At 37.4% G+C, this 23401-nt stretch overlaps 1 protein-coding gene across 1 annotated transcript; it reads right to left on the bottom strand.

Annotated features, from left to right (window-relative positions):
- Positions 1 to 6: 6 nt before the first annotated feature.
- kcnb2a (potassium voltage-gated channel subfamily B member 2a) lies at positions 7 to 21663 on the bottom strand. Its single transcript, XM_077229948.1, has 3 exons — positions 21229 to 21663; positions 18714 to 19380; positions 7 to 3880 (listed from the first exon to the last, which is right to left on the bottom strand). The coding sequence occupies exons 2-3, from the start codon at positions 19287 to 19289 to the stop codon at positions 1982 to 1984; spliced, it is 2475 nt and encodes an 824-aa protein (XP_077086063.1). The 5' UTR covers positions 19290 to 19380; positions 21229 to 21663; the 3' UTR covers positions 7 to 1981.
- Positions 21664 to 23401: the final 1738 nt, after the last annotated feature.

Raw genomic sequence — 23401 nt, 5'->3', positions numbered from 1 at the left:
CACTGATTTATATTTATTTCTTGGCATCCTTTTATTGTGACACTTAAGTCGCTCATGATATACTGTAAAAGCAAGTATCTCTGAGTTCTCAATTGCATCAAAAAGATGCTACAGCTGTGTCCTTTCATCACATCTAATGAAGCTCCTCGCTATTAAACCACTTAAAATGAGGTTCATGGTCTACTTATGTTTTAACTTAAAAAGAACACGCTCGTAGTGTCCTGTACAAACATTTATTTGTTTAATGGTTGTTCTAGGTATCTTGAACAATGCAGTCACTATTTCAAAGAAAAGATGTACACCTATAAACATCACATTGATATACAAACTAAGATCCACACTAAATGAGAAAAAAAGTTTGATATATGCAGAAATGAAAGTCTGTTTTGGAATGTACATACAATAGTCAAGTTGTATTAACGATAAATCTGGTCAAATCTTGTGCAAGTAGATGATCATGCAGCTTATTTTTCCTTTTGATTTGACATCAGCAAAAAAATATTCACATACAGAAACATTAGGTCTTTCAAGATTACATAAAAAAACCTGAGAACTTAATTGTATTTGCATATTGTACTCTATAAAAAGTAGGACTTTCTTTACAGACTTGTCTGAACCAAACCATAGATCTTAACGCCTTCTCATAAATGACTTTTTATGATATGGCACCGATTTGAATACTTAAAGCAGGATTTGTTCCTGCCTAGTTTATTTTAAAAATCACTTGAGTACGATTAACATAACACAACTTGTGTACCTGTGTTTCTACACTAAATGGATTTAGCAGATAATTTCTTGAATGTACAGTTAATATACAAATCATACACTCATTCGAGGTTCTACTTTAAGCTGTTGACATCCATTGACCTCTTTGTTACCTGTGCAACTGTATTTTGCACGTCAGGGAGAGGAATGTTAAAATAACAATCTTAAAATGTACAATATTCCCATCCAGTCAAACTGGCATCATACAGAAATAAAGTGCCATTTCCTTCATCCAGCAGAGGGCATAGTTGATTTACTATATCAGGATTCCCTCAACTGATTCTGAATTGAAGGCATCTTAACCATCTTTCCATACTGTTTCACTGATGTGGAGAGTTTCCCACAGCAGTAAACATCCTAAACTATTTATTCAAATAATTAAAATATTTCTTGGTTGGCGATGGCTCAACTATAAAGTGATGCAAATGGAAACACTTGAACTTGCTTTTCACTGAAACAGACATGCTCATATAGATATCAGAATATTTAGTACCGACATGTTTTATTTTTGTTAAGAGTAGGTTTTCCCCTTGTATTACTTGCACGAAGGGACAGTTAGGGGGGGCGGGGAATTTGATTTGATCCACATTTGCAGTGAGAACTGAAAACTTTGTGTTGCTTCACATATGACCACTGAGGAATAATATCACTCAGCAAGATAACATCAAATGAAGGCATATTTTGGTCAAAAATATTATTTCAAGTCAAATGCTGACTGCCAATTTACACTGGTAGCACTTTGGTCAGAACTATTTAACAAACCCAGCACAAATGTTACAGTGGTTAGTCTTTTTTTTTTAAATGTGTATGCTTACAACATCTGCTCAGGGCTGTTAATCTACATGAAGAATTTGTGGTATCTTATCACAGTTGCCTGAATCAGTTTCTGATCCAAAAGATATATGATTCAACTAACTAATCCTTCACATGGAGGGTCAAACTGTTTCAAAAATAATAATGGTAGAATAATAAGAGTATGTTTTGTTCTTTAATGTCCTCCCTCTGAATGAATATCACTAATCTCCTGAAAGTTGAGAGCAGACCTTGTCTCTCAGGATCTTTAAGTCAATCTCTGCGGATATGCAGTCCAATAGTGTCGAAGAAAGACAAAGGATAGTCCCCTTCACTACATCAGTTACTCTTTCTGTCCACATGCTTAGATGCATTCATTCTGTGAACACGTAGCACAGATAACATGTTGATGCATCTCGGCACATCACATGCTTGTTTCACATGGTGGTGAGCGACCTCCCTCCCCTGAAGACTTCAGAATATCAGGGGAAAGGAGGTGGTTGTCCACCTTCTGTTCACTTTGAATGCCGTCTTCCGCTCCAACGCCACCAACCGTTGCAGAAGCACAGTTTTGTGCACTTTTAGGGGACGTGGGAGTAACAGCAGCTCTATCGACGTGGTTTCTCCCTCTTTGGCTTTCAGAAGACGACAGGCTGAACCCTGGAGAGCTTGTGGCTCCATCCCCTTCGAAGCCTTTCCCCGGGGACCTGGGACTCTGCCGAGGAGAATCCGCCAGCAGTAATGGGTCAGATACCGGTAGCTTTGGTGTCAGTGTGGCCACGTCATCCGTCACGACTAAGTGCAAGTTGGAAGCCCCTTCGTCTGCAGATTCGGAGAAGTTCACTTTGAGTCCCTTGACTTTGACTTGGTTTCCTTGTAGAGGGCTCCTCACGTTTTCACCGCTCGGATCGAAGCTTTGGTTCTCCTCACCCTGTGACATGGTGCAGCTGTCTGACTTGCACTGAACAAACTCGTAGAGGCCTTCTTTAATGATTGTGGCCTGCTTTGCTCTCTCAGGTGCTCGTTTCTCCAGGGAGGTGATCTGGCTGAGGTCGAGTGGCGGAGGAGCGCGTGGATGTCTGGGCAGTAGCGCGCTTCTTTCGACCTCACTGATGTCTGTGGCACAGCTGGCAAAACTGTCCACGCTGGACACGCTTCGGATCTCAGTGATGGGTCTCTCTTTGATCGGTGGTTCACATTGCACTACCTTCATCTCCATCTCTTCTTCTTTACCAACAGTGCTCGCTTTGGAAGCCGAAGGTCCACTGCTGCTCATGGATGAGCCGGCCGTCATCTGGTTGTACATTTTCTCAAGGGATTTTGCGTTTAGCCTCTGAGGGCTTGAATTAGGTTTGAATAACCGATCTGGAGAAGCCAACTGTCCTACTTCTTGATATTTTGCATCAGAGCTTTTGGAACCCAAGTCTGGGCTCTTCTGATAGTTCCAGCGACTGGGTGAAAGATGATTGTCTGAGCCCTTCTCCTCATTCTTTTCGATCACAACGTCCAGTAGTTCCATATTGCGAGTGAAGGCATCTTTCAGGTTCATCGACACAATGCTCCCGTTTCTCTTGGCCCTCTCAAGTGCTTCTCTTCGTTTGATTGCCTTCTCTTGTCGCTTCTGTTCTTTGTAGAACTCAGAGAAGTTGTTCACAATAATAGGAATGGGCAGAGCAATTACTAACACACCAGCGATACAACAGAGGCCACCCACTATTTTGCCCAGGAGGGTTTGGGGATAGATATCCCCATAACCCACAGTTGTCATGGTAATTGTTGCCCACCAGAATGAAGCGGGAATACTGGTGAATTTCGTAGCATCTTCATCTTTTTCAGCAAAGAACACCAGACTGGAGAAGATCATGATGCCCATGGCTAAAAACAATATCAACAGCCCGAGTTCATTATAACTTCTTCTCAGAGTGAACCCAAGAGACTGAAGACCAGTCGAGTGTCTCGCAAGTTTCAGAATTCTCAAGATTCTCATGATCCGGAAGATCTGAACTACCCTGCGCACATTCTGGAACTGGAGGACACTCTTGTTGGATTCTGTGAGAAATATTGTGACATAATACGGGAGGATAGCCAACAGATCAATGACATTCAGAGGCCCTTTGAAGAACTTCCACTTGTTTGGAGAAGATAAAAAGCGGAGAATGTACTCCATAGTGAACCAGGCGATGCAAATGGCTTCAACGTGGGCCAAGTTTGGGTTGTCGTTGGACCCTCCGAATTCATCAATCACTTGTAATTCAGGCAGGGTGTTCAGTGACAGTGCAATGGTTGAGAGTATGATGAACAGAATTGATATTATGGCCAGAACCTGCAAAAAAAAAAAAAAAAAAAAAGCGATTTAGTGATGTGACATTAAAAGTATGTTGATATCTTGTTGTATATATATATATATATATATATATATATATATATATATATATATATATATATATATATATATATATTTATTTATATATACAACAAGATATCAAATTAACACACACATTGATCACTGCATTTACAGAAATATTTCCACTTTTAAGAAATGTTTTCTCAACATTGCATTATTGCATATCTAATCAGCTCCTGACAAACACATGAATTATTATTTGAATGATCACTCAGTCATTTAACCATGTATTACTGTCTCTGGAAGGCATTTGTCTTTCAAACAAATGTGCAAATTTACGTCATTTCATATTTACATGCAACTTTTTTTATCAGCTGAACCTCTTTACCCTAATATATTTACTTGAAGTAAGCCCTAGGATTTTAAGTTGATAAGTTAGGTCAATAATAAAATAAAGTCAATAATAAATAGAAATAAAAAGTTCACGGTTTTTCAGATGTCGATAATGGTCATGTGACAGGTAAACAGATATATTTAATCCTTTTTAGTGAATGTAAAATTACTTAAAAGTAATCAAAAAGTATTCAGAATACATGCCCTAAAATGAGTACTCTAGATTACATTTCTAACTATAATTTTTGTCATGTAATTTGGAATCAGTAACTGACTACAATTTGTAAGTAATCTACCCAGTATATATCCATCCCATCTTTATGGGGTATATATATGCAAGGGTGTCCAAATAATTGGGACCATGCACTTTATGCTCACAAAGAATATATAAAACACAGCATATCAAACTTTACAATACTTAAACTTAAATTTGAAGTGTTGCAGATATTCAAAACATTAAGCTAAGAATGGGTGACATTTCTTGGAATTATTGCAAATGCTAATCGATTGGGAACAGAAATGAAAGTGAAAAAGAGACTGTGCCCTCCTTAGGATAATATAATCTGCATCGCCTGTTCTCTCATTCTCCTACTGCACATCAATTCACAAATGGCTTTGACAAGCACTTTTTCATCAGCTACTTTGTTCGAATATGGAGGTTGTACCGGGAGGTTATCTAAATCATCTTGCAAGGTAATCAAATAACCCTGATCAGACTAAGTTACTTGTCTGGCTATAATATTGTGTTTCATTAGATCAATGTCCCTGTTTGCTGCATTACAGGGGGAGAAAACATCACATTCTTACATTCTTTAAAAAAAAAATATGTATGACAATGTCAGTCTGTAGACATTATTGCAGGTTTTCGTAATATTTTGAGTTTGCATTTCACTGTTTTTATAAAATTTTGAAGACTACTGATTCTGTTTTGTGCAAGTGAGTTAAGTAAATGCATGCTCACTTTTAGTCTAGAACTACAACAACATAAAGTTCACAGCGCACTCAACGCCTCTGCACCTCATGATTTCTCTGAACAAGGGTAGAGGTGTCAGTCAATAAATAAGAAAACAAAGTCACTTGTTTGAAAAAGTAACTCAGAAATCTTGTTGTAAATTTAAAAGTAATGCGTTACTTTGAAAAGTAATCTGATTATGTAACTTGCATTACTTGTCCGTTACCCCAACCCGATCTCATTAAATGTGTCTCTATAGCACGCATTATGTTTATCGTGCAATCTATACGCGAAAATTAGTTTTACGTGCATATGATACGCACTGTAAACCCCTTGGGTAGGATTAGGGTACATGCGTATTATACGTTTGGGTAGGATTAGTTGTGTGGGGTACGTGGATATTACACGCAATAAAGTGCGTATCATAACCCAACATTGTACTTGAGTTCCTAAATTAAAAATTTAAAATAGTCATTGATCATGAGATGTTTGTTAATTGAGCCAATTGAAAGTTTTTCCAAAAGGGCATTTACTAGACCATGAAGAGCTGTTTTTATTTTACAGATGTCTTTACCAGCCTCTGTACACTGTCTTCAGACATTAATTTTTCTATAGCTATTCCCTCTCTTGTAAAAGAAAACAAAAACAAGGCTTAAAATTGCTGCATGAATTGTAGGCCTCTTCAAACGCCTTAAATGATACGAAAGGGATTTTTATTATTATTATGGCATCAGCCTCAAGTTACTTACTTTCACTTACTATTTTGAGTTTAAACTGTAAGTTTTATTGGGAAACCATTAGATTATTGCACTGACATTATGTCCTTATAAATTACAATCTCATCCACAAAGATAGAGAAAGATATAACAAACTATGATGTATTATCAAATAACAAACTATGATGTACTACAAAAGACACTGAGCACTCCTTCACTGGAACTGCATTAAGAGGGGATTAATAATTATCCAGGGTGGAGAATAAAACAGCTGACCTTGACAGTGTCCTGTCATTGTGGTTGGTGCACATACTGTTATGAAAGAGATGTCATAACACGCTTTTACATATTCAGCACATTTTATCAACTTCTTCACGGTATTACACCAGAATTGTTTGACAAATATGAAGTCATATTGAGTCATTCAAATTGTTCAAATATCTTAAAAGTACATGATGCACAGAGGAATGGATGATTAAGCTAATTTCACACAATCAGCACTGATTCACTCTGCCAGCCCACTATCTTTTACTACAGTGCTTAATATTACAATGTTTAAGGAAGACTAAAGAGATTACAGGTTGATTCTTCCCTTGTGGGGGGAGGGGTGGGGGAAAGACTGAGTAACTGCTCCTAACCTTTCCATATCCTTACTATAGATAGAAACTCAATCCTATTACAATTATCCTGAAATGTCCTCTCACACAGACGACAATGTGAACACCTTTTGCAAGGTTCATACAGTTCTCAAACAAGAGTGAAAAATGTCACAATGTTCAGATTATAACAATACCATTACATTACAATGTACAATTTTTTAGACAAGGTTAATTCAAAAGTCTTGTTGAAGGCTTGAATAATGCAGTGTCTGAAACTATTTCTACACTTGCTACACCAATGTCATTCGTGTAGTAAAACCGAGTGCTTTGTTGTCATTGATTACCCAAGTATTGAGTGTTGCTAGAGCATGTTAAACAACTGGTGAGGTAGGCTAAACAAATGTCGGGGTCAATGGGTAGGCACAAATAAAAGCATGTGCTTGCTGATAGAGGTGTTTGACATTGTGTAATGAAGTAGAAGTATAAGGAAAGGATTCTGAATAGCCCCCAGAGAGGCTGTAATTGACATGGATTGACGCAGGGATTGTCCTCGCCAGGTAGGGTTGAGTAGCGTCTGGCTGTGACCAAAAGTCCTGTCAGAGGTAGGCGCACACACGAAGATGAGAGTAAAAAAAAGAGCTGATTTAAATCATTAGGGAGAATGTCACAGAGGTAACTCTACAGGACACGTTATATTCCATCCAACTGAGATCCAATTCAGTTCACGTGATTTTTCTTTTTTTACATTCCAAACTCATTCTGAAAATAAAAAATGAACACGGCAATACTACATGCCACAGAATAAAAGAACGCACTTCGCACCTAAGGAACAAACGTAAACAAAAGTTTTGTGACATCAGCAAGGTAGTGCCCTTTCTCTAAGACCGAGTTAAATTAGGGTTATTTGACTTGAAGGATCTCTTGGCGCTTCCTGTGCTTCCCTATACGCATAAGCCCTGGCCTAATGCCAGAAATCTCCCTGTGTTGAGATCATTGCCCATGTAATCACGTTTATACAGATCCACAGATGAGGACAGTTAACTAATCCTCCTGCCTTTCTCCTTCAGTACTTATCGCTCCTGTCTCTCTTGCGTTGAGAACAAATACATGTGTCAGCAGAGGCATTACACTGCGGCCTGTATGACGTACCTTGATATAAATGTTTTTTTTCCCAGAACCTCAAACTGATTAATGAGCTGACCACGGCAACACATTGGGCTGGGAATTCATGTCCTTCAAACTTAAAGTCACCATAAAGTCAGAACATTGCTTGGATTTTAGTGTCGTTACACTATTCTGACACAGCTGATGATAGCAGGGGGATTGTGATGTTTTCAGAGAATTTAAACGTAGCTCTTTTTTATGGTTGCATGTATACATTGTAAAAATTTAAGTAATTTTAATAGAAAAAGATTGTAATATATATATATATATATAATTAATATAGGTTCGTTTTAATATTTATTTGGTTAATTGTAAGTTACTTTAATATGGGGGACTAAAATGATAACTTAAAAGACAATAATGTTTTACCGTAAAAAGTATACTTATTGCCTTTTTTTAAAATTATAGCCTAAGGCAATTCCTACATATGAAAAAAATAAATGGCATTGTATTGTCTTTTAAGTTACAATTTTAGTCCCCCATAAATATTGAAGTAACTTACAATTAACCAAATAAATATTAAAATTAACCTATATTAATTGTATGCATATTTTTTTACATTCTTTTTCTGTTCAAAATTACTTACATTTTTGCAATGTATTGCAACAACCAAAGCATGCTAAAAACTTTTTTTTTTTTTGTCTGACAGCTAATGTTGTTGTTAATGATGCGAATATGTCATTTTGTTGTGGCACTGAGTTAAAAGAAAAAATGGAAGTATTGCCAAAATCTTTGTGTTTTTAAATCTCGCCTTTAGACCCATCTTTTTATGCAGGCTTTTATGTGAGTAGCCTACTTTTATATTTGTATCCAGGCTGTAATAATGAGTATTTGTTTAATGTTGATTGTTTTATAGTGTTTGTAAGGTGTCCTTGAGTGTCATGTAAGGCGACCTATAAATAGAATGTATAATAATAATAAAATCGTACAATGGCAGTTGAAAGCAACATTATTGCAAAATATACCCAATGCATAGTCTACTTGCCAAATAAATAAATATGTGGACATGAAATACTGATATATGTTATTATTTCATAGTCTTACCTGTTTATTATTGAACTACCGCTAAGAAAGAAAATCAATCCATATTACAATTAGGGATGCACTGATACCGACACTAGTATCGGGTCCGATTTTGAGCTCATGTACCTGTATACTCCTATAGGCTAGGCTACTTGTAAAAATGCTCTGACACAAACAGATACCAGGCAGCGTGTAAACATTGTTTGTGTCCAGACAAATAAACTCTGACAGCAAATGGTATAGTGGGGATAAAAAAGAAGGCTGTCTATTAAGTAAATGAATCTTATTAGTGGAATATTAAACGAAATATAGTAACGCCTATATAGCTGTGGTGCGCGAGCTGATAAGAGAAAAACGCGCCGTCGATTGAGCGCGCAGCGGCACGGATGCGTGCGAGCTGGTCGAGCGAATCCCTTTTTTACAGACGTCAGTGTAGTTCAGTCGGATATCAATGGCAATGAAAGTAAAACGTTAACTGAGAGAGAGAGAGAGAGAGAGAGAGAGAGAGCACTTCGGTTGAATGCTCTTGATTGCTGGTCGTTCACTCAGCATGTGTTATTTGGATTAAAACGAAATCGTATATGTAAGTAAAATATGAACTGTTACCTGATTTATGTATAATGGGTGGTTCCCTACATTAGTAGGCCTACACAGGACGATGCAGGTCAAGAAGTTCCATGAAACATCCAAAGCGACCGCTCCGAAAAACAACTTCTTAAAAGACAGTGCGCGAATACTGATTTGAATTGTCTTTCACGTCTTGCGCTTATACGGACGAATTTACAAAAGTTTATGTAAAACCGCCCGTCTTGGCGAGTATCCAATTAAACAAAGTGAACGTAGAGAGTAGGCTAGCTATATTCAAATGTGTCCGTGAGTTCGTCTTAAAGTGGCAGCAGTTTAATAAACCTACTGCTGTTTTTAATGTTAATCAAACAATGGAAAAATTAATTACTCACTGCTCTTGACTAAATAGGCTACGCTTTTGAACTTTACAAAACGATATTTATATTTATCGTTATTTAATTTATAGACCTACAGTAAAGAATATGCAATGTTTTTTTCATATTTGATTATTTTATTCAAATGTCTGTACCTGTTAGACCTACCCAAAAAACTCTAAAAACTGTTTATTTCATTTGTAGCCTTTCTTTGTTCTATTTTATTTATTGCCATTTGTGCTATATATGTGTAATTTGATTATTTGTTCTTATTTTATTACTGACTGCTTACTTGTCTTTAATAATGTTTTAAATTCACATTAATTAGGCTGGTAGTTTTTGTAGTAGCCTATCAAAATTGGAATAAAGAATTGATATTTCCCTGGTGTCTAAACATTTGTACTACTCAGCACTGAGCCTTTCTGGAGCTGCTCTAAATATGTGATGTGCTATTAAATGAAAGATAAAATACGATAGAGCAATAGAATGATAGGTGAAAGTAACATAAAGCTCATACAATGCATTTTAGCAGGCTTAATTAAGCATGAAAATAACTTAAGGAAATATATATTTGATGAACAAATTAAGCCAACTAATATGATTTATATTCTTTTGGTTTACCTTCTAATAGCTAGGCTACATTTAAAAATGAATGCAGTGAAAATACAGCTAAGCCTATCGGTTTTCGGTATCGGTATTGGCCAGTAGGCTACCTAAAATGGGAGTATCAGTAGCCTACCGGACTTGTTCTGGGAAAAGTGGTATCGGTGCATCCCTAATTACAATGTACAAAATAACAAGAAAAAACCTGCAACAATATTATGGCAATATTAATACTAAAGTAATTTTTTGACAGTCGCAAACTTAGATGCAAGTATCTGTGAGCTAACTACGAAACATCTGACCACTAGATGGCGCTATTAAACAGATTCGAGAATTCCACAAAGGTGTGTAATAAACGAAAATACAAAAAATAAGTAATTTTACATCATATTTAAATTTCCTTTTATGGAGCTGCAGCATTCCACCTATGAATATGTATAATTTCATAAGACCGCTGTTTTTTAAGGTTTTTAAACAGAAAATCTTATGTAAACAGAGGGCAAAATGGGTCAAGTTAAATGTATTGAAAGGCTGGTTTAGGTTTCTACTAGTGCTGATTTGGTCGTGAAACATCTGGCCCTTATGATGAGCTTGTACAAAAATATCTGGACGATTTTTCTCATTCAAATTCACTGCCCAAAGAATTATTGTCTCGGCACTGACCTGAGGATCTGAAAATAATCACAAATAATACATATGGGGGAAAACTGAAGGCAATCTGGCCGAACATGAGGATTTGCCTTTTAATCTGCCTGGTGAGGTGGATTTACCTGTATTGCAAAAAGTCTAAGGTTCACATGTGAGTCAAAGTCCAGGAAAAATAGAAAAATTAAGAATTCATTTTTCAGACCAGCACCATGGACAGTTCATTCACTGTACAAACCACTTATCCAGCAAACGCCCTGTGCTTCAGGAATTAGAGTGTTAAATCCATCTTCTTTTATCTAAACCTTGCTGGGATGCTCAAATGACTCAGTAATGTGTTCTCTCACAAACAATTACAACAGAACAAGCTTTCAGCTCTTCTTTCAGAAACATCCCAGCACAAACAATATTGACATCTATTGTTTGACAGACCCTTATTCCTGTTTTCTCCCTGCTAAACTAGTTGAGTAACACCTTTCTGATGTAAGTGAGCAAACTTATAAAAAACACCCTGTTCTTTTGACAAGTGCATTTTGATACTGTCAATTAAACTGTTATGCGGTGTAAAACTCTAAATGAAGCGTCCCATTCAGCTCCTCAGAAGACACCTCTCTTCCTGAGAGGAATTGAAGGTTAAATTATTTCTGGAGAACATTGTTATCATTACAGCCATGAGAGGAAGAAGAAACTCTGTCTGGAAACCCAAGAATGTTTTGATCGATACTGAAGGGTTATTTATAAAGGAGTGTCATGGGATCTGTTTGATTGTGTTTTTTTATAGGACAGGTTAATTTGGAGCTTAACTCCCACATCTGTCAAGTAGCTTTTGCTGAGTAAGAGATACACTATTTGATATCCAGTTCCTCTATAATGTGCAATGTTGTTTCCAACACGCATGAAAGCAGCTGAGGAGAGCTACAAGATGACTACTCTGTTTTTGACAGTGTCTTTGCGTGCGCGGGGGTGGGAGGAAGCAAGGGGTCGTGATTATAGTGATTAGTCAATAATATGACCCTGATGATTGCTTGTGGTTTACAGGCTAGCCCTCAGCCTACCACTTACTCGCATGCAAAATCTTCAGCCTCACAAGTGGGGTAGGCAGGCAACCTCTACTTAAACACAGTGTAAAGCCTGCTATTCAGTCTGTCTAACTGCCACTGTCTATTTTTAACACAATCTAACATATCTGCCCTCATACCAGATCCACGAGAATTTGCCCAGCATTCGTCCAGCCAAAACGGAAATCACAACTGGGTTCAAGGTGAGGTAGAGCTTCAGAGGATAAAACTCTAAGTCTTATCCTTTCAAGACTGGCAGAGCTCCTGCCCATGGCAGGGTTTTAGCTATTGTGGGTTGGGAAGGTGGAGCTAATGGCATGTATTTTGTTGTCAAAATGTAGGAATAGTCAAGTCAAGTCACATTTATTTATATAGTGCTTTTTACAATACAGATTGTTTTAAAGCAGCTTTACGGAGACAACAGGAAAATAATGCAAAAAAGTTTATTTCCAGAAGAAAATAGCATCACAGTCCAGCTTAAGTAAGTTCAGTGATGTTTTATTTTTGTTTTTAAAAAAGTAATTAATTTAGTTAATTATATATATATATATATATATATATATATATATATATAGCCGCTCTGGAGTAAACCGTGATGTCATCGTCCAGCCCAGTTCAGTTCTCATATAATGGTGTCAATGCAGGCAGATCAGTATTATTGTCAAGCTAATGGCAACAAAGGTGGAAAAAGGCGACAGCGGCAAGGAACCAAAAATCCATCAGGTGGCAGAATGGAGAAAAAAACATTGGGAGAACCCAGGCTTAGTCGGGGCGGGGGGCCAGTTTTCCTCGGGCCAATGAACGAACAGTATATGATTATGATTCAGGAAGCATCATAGGTCAGAAGTCAGATTGGATTGGAACAATCAGAATATTATCCAGTTCCCTCTGGTTGAAGATCGGAGCACAAAGATGGCCTAAGAATGGGCATCATTAATACAACAGAATGGGATCGTATCTACTTTTACGAAAAAAAAATAGCTTTCTACTTTCAGTACTATACCCTAAATGTATGTGTGTAATATATATATATATATATATATATATATATATATATACACGCCGACACAACATGCAGTCACATAACAATGAAAAGGAATCCAGTTACATTATCAGTGACCCAGTCAATATAGAGAATATCACATGACGAGATAGAAGAAAATCGCCCATGCATGACATTTATCCCTGTATTTTTTTTTTATGAGATATTTGTAATAACGTTCAGTATTTTAAGAACTCCACTTTTGACTAACAGGGCCAGATTTACTAACAGCTTGAGCCAGCACAAGCTATACTGTCTGGAGACACAGTGGAATATGAGCGGTGAAAAGGTATGGACACAGTTACTTTTTTGTGGCTGACCTTATTGCAGATGCATTTGTAGGAGTTTCATTTTCAGATGCAAATTTATGTGAGGAGAGTATTTAAATAAATCATGCAATTTGATTTACTAAGGTATTTACTGGTATTTGTGCCATTATTTAATGCGGAAAAAAGCATGTCTTAACCCATTTTGCTTTTGAAATGGCTTTGTCTGTATTCTTTAATTTGCACATTGTCAGTTAGATCACTCTCATAACTTTCCACGACCATCTGCATTTGCGGTCTCACGGTAATTTGCCCTGTTTAGTAAATCTGGCCTGTAGTCTTTATATTCCCATTGACTGTTATTAATGAATATTCTCTATATTGATCCACCACATGTCATCATGTAATGCATCATTATAGTAAGGATTCTTTCACAGCTCAAAACTGAGTCTGACTGGCAGATTCATCCTCCCCTTGTGCACCTCTGACTTTGGCTTTACATGTTGCCAAATACCACAAAGGGAGTTTTGTTTTACCATAGCAGATAAGCATCTAAAAAAGTTTTCCTAGCGCTGTTCATAATTGAATATGCATTTGAACATCCCTCGGTATGCAGTGTCTTTTATGATTAAAGGCATTACGAAAAAGCATTAAAAATTTGAATTCATTCAAAATTAATTGCTTTTTTGGAAGTTTAACCTCCAGGTTATGAAATATCCTGAATATGAAAATGTGACAAGGTCATACATAGACGCACTACTGATGGACTCAAATACAAGCTTCAATTACAGGATCAGATCTTGTATATAACTTCCACATCCACTAAGTGGGATTTTATCCATCAGAGTGGAATGAAAGGTGGAACTGTAGCTATTTTGTTTGTTCATTACTCAGATTAAAGATAAATCCCTTTAGGTTTCCCAGGCTTAACTACATAATTGTGTGACATTATGGGGGATGGAGTCGGCAGAGAGGCTAAAGGGCTTGTTCCACAGTTCAACGCCCACGTTGGGCCTATGTACAGTTTGCTCCCTCTGGGTCACAAGCTCAGCACTTCCTTTTTGATAGCACTGGATTACATAACATGACAATTACTTTCAATGTCTATTCCCATCTGAGGATATATCAACTTTGAATTTCATAGTTGTAACCTACGTCTGAATTCTCATTAACTCTCCAACCACTATCTCACTCTCCAACTCTCACATGGATTTGATAACTGAACCGGAAAAACGCTTTGCTATTTTTTTCTTGATTTTTTTTCCTTCTAAATCTGTGCACAGTGATAAACATATAGACAGTGAGTTCTGAAAAACCTTGTACCTTTAATGGTCTCTTTTAAGATGAAATGCACCATTGTTTTGAAAATCAGTTGTAATTGTTTTCAACACCATTAACTCATGTTTGAAATATAACTCAATTAAGTTGAAAGTATAAATGCCACATTAAACAATCATCTGTCACCTTACAGCACATTATTCTCATAAACATAGCTCTGCTCAGTCCATAATAATTGTAAGACGATATCAATTTACCAACCTCTCTGTAAAAGTACATTGAGACATAACATCTTTACTTAAGTGGACAAGGAGTGAATTGTTTTAAAATGATTAATGCAATCTCATTGTAGTTAAAAAAGCACTGGATGGAACCTTTACTCATCTTCACATTCACTCATTAATTTTGTCTGTTCTCCTCCATGGCTCTTGAAGTGATGGCTGAGAGGGGAATTCACCAGGTATCTCCTTGCACACAGAATCCCAGCCAAAACCCAAAACTCTTTATTTAGTAACAGAACCTCCACTGACCAAGAGCTTCCCCCCCCCCCCCCCCCCCCACCCCCCTCAGAGAATGTCTGCCGTCTCTGAGCTGAGAGCATAGAGTATCATGACATGATCAATTACAGTAAATACACATAAATTATTCACACCACCGACATTTTCATAAGAACAGTGTTCTCATCAAAACAATCTGCAGTGAACACCTCGTTACAGATTATGATATCTGATTAGATGTCTCTCATTGTCAAGTATGAATCCTGCAGTTATTTGACATTCAAAAAAATGCAATGAAATCTAAAAAATATATATTCAAGATTTTGTACTGCATTTGAAATAAATCTGCAATATATAATATATATTGAAGTGTGTGTGTGTGTGTGTGTGTGTGTGTGTGTGTGTGTGTGTGTGTGTGTGTGTGTGTGTGTGTGTGTGTGTGTGTGTGTGTGTGTGTGTGTGTGTGTGTTAAAAGATCCCTTTGAAAAGAGATGCTCTACATGATGATTCACTTATTATGTGGGCCACAAGGAGAGGAACATACATTTGAAAAATATTTCCTTTGCAAATTTGTAAGGCACTTCATTTTGTATGAATTTCATTTAGTATGAATTCCACTTCATTTCATTTTCATTTCATCACTTCATTAGCAGAAATCTTGTTCAAAGAGTAAATGGAATGGTTTGACAACCAAATGAAGATATCGTAACAGCTGAAATGAACATGAGAGGAAGACAAGTATTAATTACCTTCATGTATTGTTATACTTTATTTTTATTTTAATTTGCGTTGCTTACTAAAAGCTCAGGATGTTTATGCATGCAACACAAATAAAGTCGATGTGACAGAGCTCTTTAAATTAGCTCGGCCTTACCATACGATGACCTTTTGAGAGGACACACACTACGCAAGTCCTCTGAGATAAGAAGAGAATCAAGGGGAAACAAGATGGTTAAACCGTAAGGAAAAAATCCCAGATACACCAGATACCTCACTCCTCATCAAGCACATTAAACCATGGATGTTTTTGCTCTAAGACAAGAAAATAGCTGGTTTAAATGAATTAAGTTCATCTTCCCGGGCCATTCACAATGTTCGCCTTGGCATTGTGAAACAGCGGAAAACAATGTGGTGAAGTGCTAACGCTCCTAATAACTTCTGCAGGGTGGAAAAATGCCTTCACTAATTGATTAACTGCTAAACACGTGACCACATTACACACTGTAGCCATAAGCCAGACAGAATGCCAGCAGTCTATTTGTAGGAGCAGACTAGGTAAATCACCAAAGGAGATTAAGTCTCTATTGCCTCCCAGAGAGCAGTGCGCTGACCACTGAACTAGCTACTGTTAGCTTTAGCTTTACCACCTAGCAACTGTCCAGTTGCAAATATAGGCTATTATCTTTTGTGTAGTTTGATAAAAAATAACAATGAAATGTAGGCTAACAGCTTATTTATAACAGCATATTTGCCATTGGCTCTCCAAAGCATGTTACTGCTGAGAATTCCTGCTGCATTCCAATCCATAAAGCAAAGATATAGGTTTTCAGATATTAAATATATTTAAAAATAACAGGAATGTATTGAAACTGACATTGCAACAAAGTAACGTATTATTGGCGATATTCTGCCAGCAATATGCTATCAACATGCTTTGGGAAATACCTCCTCAGTAACACTGCAGTCATTACCTGCTCAAAATCCAGTGTCCAATAACCAAACCACTGAAGATACAGAAGTGAAGGTCGAGGTCAAGGTTAGGAACCACTTGCCATTAATCTTTTAGCTCAAATGCAATTAATTATGACTGGACCCCTGTAATGTAAAGGGGTTCACTGTGTTTTCCCCAAAACCCAGATCCAAACATGCAGAAACTCGGAGTTGCATTTATTACCAGACAGTAAAGTGGGGTTTATTGAAGGGAACTGCTTTGTAATTGAATATACTGCTATACATTGTGAGCACAAGTCTGCCATACCTTCTAAATAGGCTTGTTGCAATCCTGAGAGTTGTTTCCCATCTTCCAGTGATCACAGCAGTGATATGATAAACTGAACTAAGCGGAAGGTGATTTTGGTCAATACAAAGCTGCTTTTTGCCTGTCAGAGCAGCCATTATAGCCGATTGGTGTAGGCTGAATAGATGCTGACTCACTCAAACGATTGACTGGCTACAAATCATAGTGGCAGTGACTCAACCTTCATCTTCCTCTCTGCATCTGGAGCAGAACGTGCAACTCCACCTGCCCAGTCCCAGTCCCGCATATAATGCTAAAGTAAATCTGTCAACTACAATGAATCAGAGGGAGATGATGTAGCTTTTCCTTTCTGGTCAGGTAACAATTGTTGACAAATATGCCCAAGCGAACACATGGATGCAGTTGAAATAGAAACTTAGAGTTTACTGAGCTGGCTATAGAGGGAATGTTTATAAGGATTACCATTTGTCCTTTCTCTCCTCACGTTTTTCCCCCAGTTTTCCCTTTGTTTCTTTCCACTGTGTTTTTAGACCTATTGCATCAACCTTTACTTTTAGTTACACTGAGTTCAGACCAGTTCTGAGCCAAATGTTTAACATTAAATGTTAGGAATAAAGATCTAACATCTAGTTTTGTGTGGCATTAAAAACACAAAAGGTAGTTAAAATATAATCTACTACACTGTATAACGAATTTATGATTAATTTAATTAGAATGTTAGTTGTCATGATTGCAATGCTACCGTTTTTACTATTAAGATGATCGCTATTACGATGGAAAAAAACTTTTTTCAGGTGAGTTTAATTAGATGTATTAACTTTATTTTAAAATGCTTTTTCATCCACCCCTTGGAAAGACACTTTTCTTAAGAGCCAAAGGGTAAGAAAAAAAATCCTGTACATTAAAGCATTTCACTAATGGCTCCTATGACTGCTTTCCCAGGCTGTATTCTGGGAAGTAGACGATCTGTGTATTGGGACTGGGCAGTGAGTGGAGACAAAGCATCTGAACAGCTGTGAAAAAGCCTTTCAATACTCTCAGCAACCTTCTACGGGGACAATCTACTAATGCCTTAGAAAACATAATTAGTCAAAATGTAATTGAAATGATATTTAAAGACCCACTTTTTCATTTAACGGACTTCTTGTTTTATTGATTCATTCTTAATCATTCTTATTTAAGTGTGCATATTACTCATCCTTGCAGCATCTCCCCACATCAGCAACAATCTCGAAGTTTTGCATACTGACATGCCATTCCATAAATCTTCCCTCTAGCAAGCTATATACCACAAAAATATGCCTCTACTTTTTTGGTATACAAGCCTGTGCTAATATGTCAATCATGACAGCCGGGAAATGCATATGGTATGTGCGTGTTTATAAATTCATCTTTGGGTTTCATATTTCATCATATCACTGCTAGCATCAGTCTCAGACTTTTACAGCCCAAACTTTACCCTTGAATTTGCCCCTAGTCATTGCAAGGCAAATTAATAATTCATTTCAAACTGAATATTTGGATTATCATTCTTCAATGCTAGTTTGTTGATGCTCCAAAAGAACATCCTAAGTGGAAATGTCAGAATGTGATCAATTTATGTGGCTATACTCTGATATTTGGTATTGTGCGCGTGTTGCCTGTGTGCATTCCCTACCTTGGCCGCCAGAGAAGAGCTCGGTTTCTCCAGCAAATCCCAGAGCTTCTGCCTTTTGTCTGGACAGCAGCCCGTCTCCACCTGATCTCCGTCTTTCTCCCTGAGAGTTTCAGCCTCTCTTCTTAGCTCTTCATTCATCTGCTCCTTCTTCTGATGGTACCGTGCCTGGCAGCACGACTCCAGATAGATCTCATCGATGCCCCAGTAGTCAAGCTCCTGGCCAAAAGACAGAGCGCACATCTCTTCCATCATGTGTAGCTTGCCAGTCCGGTAAAAGTTTAAAATGGAGGAAAAGGCACCGGGGTGCCTGTCAAAGAAATACTCATTGTCATTTAGACTGTAGTCATCGCAGATCTCCATTAAGGTTTCATGGGTGTTGCAGTCTCGGAGTTTCCCCAGACGCGTTCGCGGCAGTCGGTCCAGGGTTCTCCATAGCACCTCATGGACCAGCCCACCCACATTGATCCGGACTCTTCTGGATCTGGCTTTCGTCCGGATAATGTCGATGGGTTCTGGCGGGAGTGAGCCTTGTGGCCGTGAAACCCTCTGAGCCCCAAAGTTTGCCCTTTCAGCCATGACTGCTGCTACTCAAATGTTATGCTAATTCGGATTTCAATTAGGTGTACTATGATGAATCCACCTCAGACAAGGCCCTTCATGGTTGCACCTGAAAATAAAAGACATTTCAGGAAGACTTATCATGGAACAGAAGTATTAATCCAATTACTGATTTTAAAAAAAATAATTCACAGGAATATGAATAGGCAAAGTAAAAGTGGACAATATAAATAAAATGTATTATAAATAATATGATTATTATGATTAATAAATAAGACCATTAAAAATATCATTTTATGGAATTCAGTGCTCAGAACTCCAACACTATTATGACCTTATGACCACTATTATGAGATGTAAAAAAATAAATTAAAAAAATAAACCAATAAACTATGCAGGCTAAAACCAGTCTCCAAAAGCACACGGTTTTTAGAAAGGAGATGATTATAAAAGGAGGAATCTTAACAAGTGCCCTGAACTTCATTAGTTTGCAATGGGGTCAACATGTTTTCTTTCTTTTTTTTTCTCTTTTTTTTGTCATTAAAAATTTAATTCATACAGAATATGACTTAAATACTTCTCTTATTTGACTTCTGGATAAAGATTAAGATTTTGTTTGTTTGTTTGTTTGTTCGTTTATTGAATATTCTGACATTTTTATGTATAGCCATGTTTTGGAGTAACATTAAGAAAACTTGATATTCAAAAATGTGTAGCCTAAATTAGCCTAAATTATATTAGTTAAAAATCCTTATCTTAAAAACATGCTTAAAAATTAATTTGATACCACTTAACATGACCATTATTACACCATTTGACATGTCCAGAGTTACAAAATAATCCCCCCCCTCCCCCAAACAAAAATGGACACAATAATTACTTTTATAAGAACTTAGAACACATTTTTTTTGTGTTGTTGTTGATGTTGTTGTTTTAAATCATCTCGAACATGCAAATTCAACATAATGACTATTGCCATGTTCTTGTATAGCATTTGGATGTCAAGTAGGCTATACTTTTGGCTCTGAGGACAGACGCTAATGCGATTGAGTATTTAAGAATGTCTTGATAAATCCCGGTAGGACTATTTAGCGGGCTTCTATTTCCTGCTCTTAAAAGACTTCGAAACAGCCGGCTATTTAAAACTCCCTTCCAGAGAGGAGACTATATAGGCCAGCATTTCGTAATGCTGTAGCACTGCGATGTATCAAAAACTATAATGTCCCGTTGTGTAGTTTGCATTGCGTTAACACCCTCCCTCCCACATAATATAGGCTATCCGCTGCTTCACGCTTTATCCCCACAAGGTTAAGTTGGTGTGCGCTAATAGGCTATTACCGATATCACTCTGTAAACTCCGGAAAAATCAACTCAACGTTGCACAAGATCCACGGTCAGGAGAGAAACAAAAATACTATCGCGAGACACGTTTGTTATAGGCTACAGTTAAAAATAAAGATAGGCTAGTTATCAAATTAAATAGGCCTACTTTTTATATAGTCTAATAGCCAACATGCGTTTTCCCCTTATCAACTTTGCATTTCAAGCTGTTCAAGTACAATCATTTCAGACTAATCCTTAATCAGGGAGGTAGAGTCTTTACTTTCCAGTGCACCTGTTTCAGGACAGCTGACAAACACTCGTTCACACAAATGTTCGCCGGTTCTTATCAAGAACCACATGTGCTGTATAAAAACTCTGGAGTTGAGACTGTCCGTTCATGTAAAAAAACAATTGCATCAAGCTGCAAAGCCCTTTTCCGTTGCTGTCAGGAACCTTTATTTGCGAGAGTGAACACTAATAGCTGGGATACGCTGCTGAGAGCAGCAGAACTGTAGTGTTCTGGCATCCCTGTCCGCGGAGTTTATGTGCCCAATGAAAACAGCGCAATCTTACGCACAACGTATCCAAATGACCTCCGGTTCTTTTAAAGCGGATAAAAGCAACGACATCTTACCTTCCCGCCGTTCACCTCTTCTTCCTTTACCTCTACAACCAAAAGGAGTCAATTAAGTTAGCTTCTTATTCCCCCCTCCATGTGCTCAGGGATAGAGGTATTAATGGTACCCCTGCTGAAAGGGCAGTCGTTCCTCTTCATTCTGTAGCCTATGGACTCAATCTCACAAGTAGCCTAACTCGTGCGAATTTAGCAGAAAGACGAAGGTGGGGCGGGGAACCCCGAAACTGTTGATTATTCTCGCCACGAAGCCATGCCCTATGTTTGAAGTGAAAAGCAGCGCGTATAAGGACTGTCACACTTAGCGCTCAGTGGAGCTTCGACTGAACAGGATCGCGCGCTGCATCACAGCCCGGAGGTGAAGCCTAATTGGATTGAGCTGTACATCACCAAGGATAGCAGCAGCATCAGATCCCTCCGTCCCATACAGGAGTCAGTGTCACTGATCTCTAGCTCTCTGTCATAGCAAGTTCAGATGAGGTGGGGACATGCCACAATGGAACACGATGATCCACATTTGGGAAAGGCAGAATAGCATGACAAGGAACTTGATATAGTTTGCGTGATGTATAAGATGATATTCAAGATTCTCTTTGGAAACTTAATCAGGGATAACACAACTGAAAAGATTAAAAGATTTAGATCGTGAGAGACTTATTGTCTAAGATATACAGTAACATGCATTCTTTGTGTATATATAAATATTATAGTCTTGGCTTGAATTCCCCATAGATAGATAGATAGATATAGATAGATAGATAGATAGATAGATAGATAGATAGATAGATAGATAGATAGATAGATAGATAGATAGATAGATTTTTAAGTGGTCAAACACAAGACCTCTATCATGGCCATTAGTTGTAATAAGACAGATTGGGGCAAAGTGCTGTATTTCAATTGTCCACTGGATGGAGATATGATCCTCTCTCTCTCTCTCTCTCTCTCTCTCTCTCTCTCTCTCTCTCTGCACTTTCTCACACCCCTACACCCTCCCTCCACTACAATATACTCAATATACTCAATAATTCCTGTCAGCATTCTTCTTGACAACTTTAACTGAGTGGGACAATAGTTCCTTTGGGATCCATGTCAACAGAGAAACTGCTCTTTCTCCCCCTCCTTATTGTGCTTTCTGATTATGAACCAGCTCAGACGCAAAATCATCAAGAATACAGAGAATATGGTTTTAGACCTGCAAACCAAACACTCCAAGCTAAGGTCACGTGCAAACTTTAAGAAGTCATGCACAGAGAGAAGCAGAGAGTCTTTGTTAAAATTAAATAAATCAAAGTGTGAAATGTTTCTCTCAAGTTAATAACTTTCTTGTAGTTCTGTACATTTTACAGAATAATGTGTTACAGTAAATACCTGCTAATTGGTTAACTGTAAGGTCCCTTACCTAGTGAAAAAATATAAATGGTTTAAAATCAAATCATGTAATTTTCCTGTAAAATGCAGTATAAACATGATTTTGGAAGTCAAAAATAATGAATTATCGTATAATGTACAGTTTGAATCTATAAGAAAAAACAAGTAGGCTACTTTTATGTTTTTAAAGTACTGTAAAAGACACCTTATAATTTACAATGAAATACAGCAAAAGGATATTTCTATAGAAGTCCCAGAGTGATTATATGTTAGATAAATGGTTTTGATTCTTCTTATTTTTCATATAATTAATGTAGGCCCACATTAGGGTGTTTTGTGTTACATTCATGGTTAGATTAAACAAAACACTTTTTACAGTGATATGAGATTGTTGACCATTTGGTTTTTTTGTCCCTTCTTTCTAAAAGAACATGCCTTGTTTTTTGTTTTGTTTTTTCATATAAATGTTTTTTTTTTTTTTTTTGGTCATTCTTGTGTCTCAAACTACCAAGCTAGATGGGAAACAGTTTAAAGCTTTCTACACTGTGGCACATTGGAACAAAACTGTGAGGCAGATGGTCACCGTCTGTCTGGTCTTGAGAGGTCTCAGTCACTCACACTCTCAGACTGTACATCACTGGTGCACCAATGGAATAAAAAGGTGCAAGGACACCACAATGTCTTGGGTGTTGATTTTGACAAAATAGAGAGACAAACCTATTGTACCTGTAACAATAGAACCAACTGAGTTGGTAAAGGTTCACCCAAATCTCTCACAACGCAGAGAAAATCAGAGATTATG

Source organism: Siphateles boraxobius, unplaced genomic scaffold (assembly GCF_051911475.1).
Source record: "Siphateles boraxobius isolate OS27281-9 unplaced genomic scaffold, OSU_SipBor_1 1, whole genome shotgun sequence".
NCBI lineage: Eukaryota > Metazoa > Chordata > Actinopteri > Cypriniformes > Leuciscidae > Siphateles > Siphateles boraxobius.
This window is presented reverse-complemented; position numbering and strand designations above follow the sequence as displayed.